The sequence below is a fragment of the Eptatretus burgeri genome, chromosome 1, assembly GCF_056783735.1.
Source record: "Eptatretus burgeri isolate ZD-2024b chromosome 1, Ebu_testis_v1, whole genome shotgun sequence".
In the NCBI taxonomy this organism is placed as follows: domain Eukaryota; kingdom Metazoa; phylum Chordata; class Myxini; order Myxiniformes; family Myxinidae; genus Eptatretus; species Eptatretus burgeri.
The window spans coordinates 90,673,847-90,683,846 of NC_140961.1; the positions used below are offsets into that span (position 1 = coordinate 90,673,847).

At 41.6% G+C, this 10,000-nt stretch overlaps 1 protein-coding gene and 1 long non-coding RNA gene across 2 annotated transcripts in view; one reads left to right on the forward strand and one right to left on the reverse strand.

Moving 5' to 3' along the window:
* Positions 1 to 10,000, forward strand: part of LOC147034938 (transmembrane protease serine 2-like) — a 115,691-nt gene that overhangs the window by 91,953 nt on the left and 13,738 nt on the right. The window contains exons 11-12 of the mRNA XM_085891513.1: positions 4,429 to 4,571; positions 5,630 to 5,782. Of these exons, the coding sequence (XP_085747639.1) occupies positions 4,429 to 4,571; positions 5,630 to 5,782 (296 nt within the window). The remainder of the gene's footprint in view (positions 1 to 4,428; positions 4,572 to 5,629; positions 5,783 to 10,000) is intronic.
* LOC147034939 (uncharacterized) overlaps positions 1 to 10,000 on the reverse strand; it is a 202,761-nt gene that overhangs the window by 28,234 nt on the left and 164,527 nt on the right. The gene's annotated exons all lie outside the window — the stretch shown is intronic.

Genomic DNA, 10,000 nt, shown 5'->3' on the forward strand with positions numbered 1-10,000 from the left:
CTTCCTCCCACCCTTCCTTTACTGAAGCTGGTGGTGAGGCAGTTGTCCTGAAACAACTTGCCTTTGCCTCATGGAAAGCAAACCCAACTGAGGGCAATCTCAGTTCCTTCCACAAAGCTCAGAACAAGTGTGTATCTACCCTCAGGAGAGCCAGAAAACAACATCTTTCTCATCTCAAGTCTGAACTCTCAAACCTCTCTCCCTCCTCAAAATCCTGGTGGCGTTTAATCAAATCTGTTTCTGGTGTATGTTCCCCCTCCATCCCCTCCCTTACCTCAAATGGCCGCACTGCTGATACCACACGTGATAAAGCTGAATGTCTAAACTCAGTGTTTACAGCTAAATCTTGTGTCCTAAACCCATAACTTTCTCTACCCACTTTACCCAGTCGCACCCAACTGTACCTGGACTCTGTATCCTTTTCCCCTGACAATGTGGAGAGCTTGCTTTCAAACCTCGAGTCAGATTCTGCAACCGGTCCAGACGGCATCAGCCCACGTGTCCTCAAAGCCTGCTCTTCTGCTCTTGCTCACCCTCTCTCTGTTCTATTCACTCTCTCATTTTGCCCAAGGTCATCTGCCATCTGCTTGGAAATCTGCTAACATCACTGCCCTGCATAAAAAAGGTGCAAAAACAGATTCCTGTAACTACAGACCAATCAGCCGTGTTCTAATCATCAGCAAGGTTATGGAATCCATCATCGCTTCAGACATGAAATCCTTCCTCTTCTCCAATGGCTTGATTTCCAATCATCAATTTGATGTCAGACCAGGTCACTCTACCCCGGATATGCTGCTTCTGCTCTCCCAACAATGGATGGAGGTCCTCAATGCCAGACAGGAAATCCGAGCCGTATCCCTGGACATATCACGTACTTTGGACACAGTCTGGCACCCTGCACTACTCACCAAACTCTCTTCCCATGGTATTCAAGGCCATCTCCACTCATGGCTCGCAGACTTCCTCTCCTGTCACAGTCAACGTGTGGCCCTAAATGGAGTTCTTTCATCCCCTCTTCCTGTCCAGGCTTGAGTTCCTCAAGGTAACATTCTGGGCCCTGTTCGTTTTCTGGTTTTCATCAATGATCTCTCTGACTCTCTGGAAAATCCTCTATTTCTCATTGCCGACGACTCTGCCGTATCATCTGTCATCCCTCAGACCGGCAAGCAGCAGCTTCTTCGCTCACTGCAGATCTGGATAAAATCACAAACTGGTCCAACACGTGGAACATGTCTTTCAATCCAGACAAATCTCACACTCTCACTATGTCTCTTCGAAAGGACCATTTAGAAACCCCCCCTCCATCCACTTTCTCAACAATCCTCTGGAAGAAGTCTTTTCTTTCAAGCTTCTGGGTCTCACTATATGCCATGACCTTTCCTGGGAAAGTCACATTTCCAACCTCGCCTCAAAAGCCAGTCGCCGACTGGGAATCCTCCGTCATGCAAAGTCCTTCCTCGGCCCTCTTGAGCTCCTGACCACTTACAAAGCTTTTGTCCGTAGCCTGATGGAGTACTGCTCTCCCCTCTGGGCTGTTGCTCCTGCCTCCCACCTTTCCGGGCTTCAGGCTGTCGAAACCAGGGCATTTAAGATCATCGGCATCTCCCGCAATGAAGCTGAGTCTTTGGGCCTCTCACTCAATCACTGCAGGTTGGTCGGTGGTCTTTCTGTCTTCTACCAACTCCTCTCCAGCCTTGCCCCCCCCCTCCAGCTCTCTCTGCGATTTGTCCCCACCACATTTCCACAGGGTGCTCAAGGTCCGCCAACAACCCCCTTCTGGTAAAACTACCAAAATCACGAATCACTGCTCATCTTCACTCTTTCATTCCTCTTTTTTCCCGCCTTTGGAATAAACTTCCTCATTGTATTCTTTCCCATTCTTCCCTCCAGGCTTTCAAAACAGCTGTTCACCACCACCTCTTATCTTCCCCCATCCAAATCCTCGATCTTTTCTACCCCCGATAATCCATCCAAGCCCACTTCCTTCAATTCCCCTGCTTTCCTTCCTGAAAGTCCCTGTAATGTCCATCTTCTCTTCGCCATGTTCCCCGTCCCATCCCCATCCCTCTCCCTTCCACAGTTCACCTAATGTGTCTGTTCCCCACTGTTTTGTCCCTTCCACTCCCGCCCCTCTTGTCTCATGCCCCCTTGCTGTGAGTTGTGTGTTAGCTCTCATACGAGCCTCGACAAGGTATACAAAAAAAAATGTCTGCACACCTCAGTAGGTGGGAGGCAATGTGAGGGTTGGGTGATGGGGCTTACAAACTTGGGAATACTGGAGGTCGATGGGTCACGAATGAGGAATTGGTATACATTTACCAATTTGCGAATACTTGGAACTCACAAAAAGAGAACTCGCAAATACAAAGGGTTTAATTTACTCGGGTCATGTGATAGTTTTTCACCGAGAACAATTGACACCAATATCTGCAACAACAATCTCTTTCTGGTCTCTCTCCTGCACCTAATGCCTGGTATCAATGGCAGGCTGTGTCTCTGATTGCTCTCACTCAGCTTTTTATTTTTTTTCAGCATTGTGAAAGAGAGCTATACAAATATTACTCGTAAATGAAGGACATGGGCAGAAAGACACAACACATATTTTTGCAGGAATAATGAGGATATCAAGATGCAATGTACAAATCTTCAACAGGAATCCAACAACCATATGATAACAACTAACCGTTTTTATATTGGAGTTAATTAGTTAACTGGAATCTCATTGTTTCCATAATATTTTTACACAATTCTTCACCTTTACATGGAGAAGTATTTAGGATTTATATCTGCTGTTGATTGTGTGGTTCGGAATAAACCCCGTTATGTCAGAGCCAGGGATTTTGTGTGCTTCTTGCAATTCCCATATGCGTGAATCCACCATTAATCACCATTAATTGACAGAGGTAAAAGCCTGTTTGGTCCATTCATCCAGTGTCAGTATGACTCGAGCTATTATTCAGTATTATTACTGTCAGCACTATTACTGTCAGTATTACTGTCAGCACTGGACGTAACAATATTATACATTAGCATTGCACATGATAAACCCTTACCTGCAATAATGTAATTCTGGACTGATCAGAAAGTTTTGTTTATTTACCTTAGCTAATATAATTTATGTTAATCTATCAAAAAGAACACACTGGTCTAAATGACTCGATGGTGACTTTACATTTGACAACAGTATGTTCCATCATTTATTGGGAATACCCGTGAGCTTATGTCTGGTCCCATTTCCTTGCAAGTTTGTTGTTGCACAAATGTGAGTCTGATTATGTCCATAACATGGGTAGGAATAAACATATGAAATAAGAGAAGAAGCATTAGATTAGTAATTTACACGATGACATCTATCCAAACCTTACACCTTTTTTTTATACAAAGTCGAGGTTTGTCAAAGAGCTGGAACACATAATGGATAATGAAGCAACAAAACAAAAGGAACGGTAGAAAGAGAAGGTAAACACCAACAGCATGGTTGAGGTACAAAATAGAGAAAGACTTTGAAGAAAACGGATGTGGGGTTGGAGTGCGGGGTATGAGAGAGACATGGGGTGGACAAGATTGATACAGAAGCAAACTCTCAGGAAGGAGAGACTGGAAATTTGGAAAGATCAAAGGTACGTTTGGTATGGGGTGAGAAGATATCGACCGGGGTAGAAAAGATCATGGTTTTGGATGTGGGATGATCTGAAATGGTGGTGATCAGCTGTCTTGAAAACCTGAAGTGAAGAATGAGATTAAAGAGAATGTAGTAGTTGGTTCCACAGGCAGGAGAAAAGACAAATGAATGAGTGGAGGTGAGGAGTGATTCTGGATTTTTTTGAATTTCAGCAGAAGGGGGGTTGCTGGTAGATTGTGTGTGCTCTGCAGAAACCTTGGGGTGGGGGGGGGGTTGCTGCGGGATGGGGGCAAAGCACGGAAAGAGAAGATGGTGCAAAACCAGGTATAAAGCTATAAGTATAAAGTTTGAATCGTGAGGTTGCATTGTCTGGTTAACTGAGTGTATGGAGACAGCTGTGGTCGTGAGTCGACTGATTTGGCTCATGACTGAGGTTGTGCACCCACTCTTTGGAGAGGTTCTGAGCTGGAAGGGTCAAAACCTTTGAAAAATGGAGCCAGCTGATGATGTAGGCAGTCAGAAAATTAGACACTCAAAAGATATACTAAATTTCTTCCTTTAGTTATGCAAGTATTTCTGGGTTTGCAATGAATATACAGTTCAGTGTAGGTGTTTGTACAATTAGTATAATTTACAACATCCATTAAATGTTTTAGCTCTCATATGAGCCTCAACAGTGTATGCAAAAAAATAAAATAAAATACAATAAAATGTTCATATAACACTTTACAAATACCCGTTCATGTTTAATAAATTATTAGAATTGTTGTATAAACATTCATTTTCTTCTTTTTCTTTCCATACAGCAAATATTCCAAATGATCTACAAATGGCTGAAGTTGAACTGATTAACAGGCAAAAGTGCAATATGTCTTACATATACAATGGAAAAATTAGTCCGAGAATGACCTGTGCTGGTTTTCTCATGGGAGGAATTGACAGTTGCCAGGTAAACCTGTGGATATAAACATTTATTGGTGTAGAATTCTCTAGAAGATGAAATGGAGATGTGTTTTGTGATCACCCAAGTTAGTATATAAATGTGAAGCTCGATAATATTCAGCACAGTTTATATTCTAATTTTTTCAATCGTACTTGCATTATTAAATTTATACTTTGTAAAATGGCAAATTAGTCTTCTTCCTGTGATTTGTAAGATCTTTATCAAATCATAATCTTCTTTGTCACTTTGAATACCACGAACATCTTACTGACTGTCAGTATGGCTTTTGCCATTCCTGGTTGACTGGTGACTTACTCTCCCTAATTACTGATCATTTTTAACAGGGCTTTAGATTTTTGTGGTGAGACCCCGTTTGTTGCTTTGGCTATTTCAAAGGCCTTTGATAAGATGTGGCATACGAGAACTACTGTGCAAGCCTTCCGTTGTATGGTGTGTTGGGTTTAATGTTGCCCATAATTTCTGCCTTCCTTTATAACCGAAAGTTGAAGCTGATCCTTGATGGTCAATCATCCCCTGTTTTGTCTGTAAATTCTGGTGTTCCTCAGGGTTCTGTTCTTGGACCTACTAATTATGGTCTTTGATTTACCACTGCTGCAGAAGTTGACTCGTTAGAAAAAAATATAAACTCGTCAAGTAACCCAGTTTATTTGTGGATTTAACCAGAGCAATAAAAATGACTTTAACAACTTCATTAATACGAACAAAACATGATCAATTGTGCTTTTATATGGCCTTTATACTTTCTTTCTATCTCATGTAAATCAAAAGATATACAAATTAAAAGTTGCACAATAACTTTATGGACACACTGTGTTTATATCCATCGACACACCAACTCATACAAACATTCTTACATGCCTACAGAGTATGACAAGGACATTAGGAAACAAGAGGATACTTGTACATGAATGATTATGAGACAACGGACAAATATACACAAAACCATATGTGGGATTTTGAAAATTTGGTCACTGCATAATGAAGTAAATGCTTCATTTGCTTTTTTGTTTTGTTTTTAACAGCAATTGCTTCTTTTTCTGCAGGGTGACAGTGGTGGCCCACTGGTGTGCAATGAAGATGGGATTTGGTACCTTACTGGTGCCACAAGTTGGGGTATCGGGTGTGCCAATAGGTACAAGCCAGGTGTTTATACCAATGTTTCGGAGTTTGTGAGTTGGATTTACCAATCAATGGAGGTATGCACATAAGTGTTCTCGTTTTTTTAAGCAAACATCATCATCTTACTAAAAATATTAAATTTTCTTATAGATTATGAGGTCATCACAACTTTTTAGTCAGTGGGAATTTATCACATTTAAAACATTACTGGAGATAGAGCTATGACCATTACCATCATTCAGGAAATCTCATTTATGCAGTTGATTTGGGTTTTTCTTTAATTCAGAAATATGCCATTAAATTGAATATTAGTATTCAAATTGTTAAAGAACACTGAGATTATCTAATTTTTTTTCTTTGGTTACACACTGCGTACAGTCGGTGCCGATAATAAGCAGCATTGATGACTGTATCGTTCAAAGGTACTGGATACATTTTGAGCTGCCTTCTCTGACTACAAATTGCCAACTTGGTTCTTCGCAGGGAAAGTGTTACATAATTGGGTATGGTGTCCTTTGAAGGTGATATGAAAGCCTACTTTCCAGTTTGCTAGCATTCTCTTTTGGATCCTAAAGAGCTCAAGGTGCTTTTTTAAAACAGTAGGCCACTGTGTGATGGCACATTGGCCAAAACCCACATTTTCGCCCTCACCTGCATCAGCAGCACAGCTGCACCTCAACAATAATGTACTTCGAAGACAGAATTGTTGATTTAATAGTTAAGATGCATCACATTAACATTCGGTAATACTCTGTATATACAGTACGACTGAATGGTGTCAAATCCAAAACAGTTTGGCCAATCAACAAATTTTCCAAACTTGCTCAGGTTACCCAGGATCATGTCAATGGCATGAAATAAATGGCCTCTTCCCACGTGGATGGGGAGACGACTTTCGGTTATCAGCTGGTCCTGTGAAATAGTGCAAGTGGTTTAACCACTGACCCCTGACAGTGAGAGGAGGGTATTCACATCGCATTTCATTCCCGGAAGGAACGGGCTTTATTCATTTTCTGAAGAAAATTATTCATTGATAAATAGATCAAACTCTTCATAGATAGATAGATAGATAGATAGATAGATAGAGAAGCAGCATTTGCAACTTATCCCAAGTTGCATCGTGTACGGAGCTGTGGTCAGCTTTCTCTACTGTTGTACTACCGAAGGGGATGAATTGCCTGTGATGGCATTTTGTTGGGGCATTTCACGATTTGGATTCGGCTATGACTGAGAACCTCACTCTCATTAACTGGAAGGAGGCACTGCGTGAGCCATGAATCAATTGTAGTCTTTCAAATGAATACAGTCCTTGTTGTTTCTGCTGTTGGCTATTTTTTATTTGAGATATTTATTGTGTTTGTATCAAGTCATACAATATATAATTCCAGAAGTCTGTTTCTTTGTGGGTTTGTTACCCCGTACACATGAAGCGAAAATCAGGATTAAGCAGTTGGTTCAATTCTGTCTGTCCATACACAAATGTCAGTTTATGATGGAGGAACAAATTGATTTCAATTGAATGCTATATTTTGAACATGAATCAGAACATGATTCGGACAACAAAGCTGGAGTTTGGCAGTACTTTTGCTCTGAATTTGACGTGATCGCACATGCGCAGAGAGGAGTGAGATTGATATTTTTCTCTGTCTGCTTGTCTGGCAATCAAACAAAATTGAAATTAATTCCAAACAGGAAATTTGGTTGTCATAAAGGACACAAACAACAAGCACAAAAAAACTTGCATAAGATATTAAATTAGGTGGTGCAAAAGAATGCATCAATGGTAGTAAACTTCCAGAATTAATTTTTTTTTTTTTACGACCCTTTTAAAATTTTTTATATTTTTGTATACCTTGTTGAGGCTCGTATGAGAGCTAACACACAACGTACATCAAGGGGGGCATGAGACAAGAGGGGTGGGAGTGGGAAGGACAAACAGTGGGGAACAGAGACATTAGGAGATCTGTGGAAAGGAGAGGGATGGGGCAGGGAACATGGGGAATACAAGATGGACATTACAGGGACTTTCAGGAAGGAAAGTAGGGAATTTGAAGGAAGTGAGTTTGGGTGGATTAATGGGGGTAGAAAAGATCAAGGATTTGGATGGGGGATGATAAGAGGTGGTGGTGAACAGCTGTTTTGAAAGCCTGGAGGGAAGAATGGGAAAGAATAGAGTGAGGGAGTTTATTCCAAAGGCGGGAAAAAAGAGGAATGAAAGAGTGAAGGTGAGCAGTGATTCGTGATTTTTGGTAGTTTTACCAGAATGGGGTTGTTGGCGGACCTTGAGCGCCCTGCGGAAATGTGGTGGGGACAAATTGTAGAGAGAGCAGGGGGCGAGGCTGGAGAGGAGACGGTATAAGACAGAAAGACCACCAAACCCACCTGCGGTGAGAGAGGGAGAAGCCCAAAGACTCAGCCTCATCGCGGGAGATGCCAATTATCTGAAATGCCTTGGTTTCTACAGTGTGAAGCCGAGAAAGGTGGGAGGCAGGAGCACCAGCCCAGAGGGGAGAGCAGTACTCCATCAGGCTGCGGACGAAAATCTTTATTTTATTTTAATTTAATTAGATACCTGAACACTGTAGAACACAAATCACCTTCTTGCCACTTCAAAAAATCTCCAGTTTTGCAGTACTTGGACATGTTAAATAAGGTGGTGTATAAGACACTGCCTCAATGGCGTTAAACTTCCAGAATTAATTCTTTATGCGGCCTTTAAAATATTTATTTTATTTCAATTTAAGTACATAATTGAACATTGCACGAGGTGAGGTGTTCTATGAACTCTCTTGTTTCATGCTGTTTTAATAAAAAATAGTTTTGAGCAAATGTGCCTGACTCCCAGATGGGAAGCATTCAAATAAACACTTTTGGTTATGACATTCCAACGTTGTAACTTAAGGCACAAGGAGAAAGAATAGGTGAGGGAAAGAATGGGAGCACGGAGAAGGGGTAGGAGGACACACATGCTGAACAAGCTGGATGCAAGCTGAAGTACAGTAAGAATGGAGTGAGAGGGTAGAAAAAATAATCAAGAGTATTGATGGGGGATGACCTGAGAAACAACCAGATTGAAGACCTGAAGGGAAGAATGACATTGAAAAGAGTAATGAAGTTGGTTCCACTGTCAAGTGAAAAGAAGAACCAATCAGTAAAAGTGAGCAGTGAGAAGGATTTTTGGGGGTTTCACAAGAGGTGGGTTAGTGGTTGTCTGGGTGAAACTTCGAGAAAGCTGTGAAGGCAAAGAGGGTGCACAGCACAGCAGAGAGGGTACAAGACCAGAAAGTAGGCAGTAGAAGACAGAAGGCCTATGACATGTCTGCATTGTGGGAGTAACAGGGGTCAATTTTTTTGGCTTCATCAAAGAAGATTTCAATGATTTTGAGGGCCTTGATATCTGCAGCATGAACATGCAAAAGGTGTGAGGCAGGGGCAGCAGCCCAAAGTGGAGTGCAATACTCCTTCAAGCTGTGAATGGAAGCCGAGTAAGTCATTCGAAGTTTGAATTTGCCTTTGGAGTCCAAATTTAATATGGGATTTTGCCAAGAGAGATTGGATGTGATGGTGAGATCTGAATGCTTCACAGAGGCTGGATTTCAAGAGGTTTATTAAAGAAATATGTGGGAGAGTTCATCAGATAGCACTTACAGCGAGACAAAGTGAGAGTGTGGGAGTTATTATGGTTGAAAGACGTATTGCAATTGTTGCATTTGCTGATTCTCCGAAGGTCAACAGAAAGAGAAGGCTGCTGTCTGCATATCAGTAGAATGAGATTTTTCATGGTGGAGTCATCAACATCAAAATGTAAAACTGATTTTCTGGACAATCAGATAGATCATTGATGAAAATGAGGAACATTTAACTTGGCCCATGTAACTGCCTTGTGTCACGCCAGCTTTGACAAGGAGAGAAGATGTGTGTGCATGGTCATGTGCTGACTATGAAAGTGCAGGAATGGAGCAGGTCATGAGAGGAGGTGACCTTGCATGCCATTGGTGGAGAGTTAAGAGAGAAAAGCAGAATGACAGACTGTGCCAAATGCTCTAGATATGTCCAGAGAGATGGCCCTGATCTCTTGTGAGAGATTGAGGACTCCATTCATTGTTAACAGAGCAGAAGCAGCATGTCCAGGGTAGACTGATTGGTCAATCTGAGATCAGGCCGTTTCAGGAAAGGAAGGATTTTATGTCAACTGTGGTGATGGATTCCATGACTTTTATAACAGGCCTGTAGTTAAGTATAGCTGTTTGTGTGCCATTTTGTGTCGTGCAATGATATTGTCTGACTTCCAACTC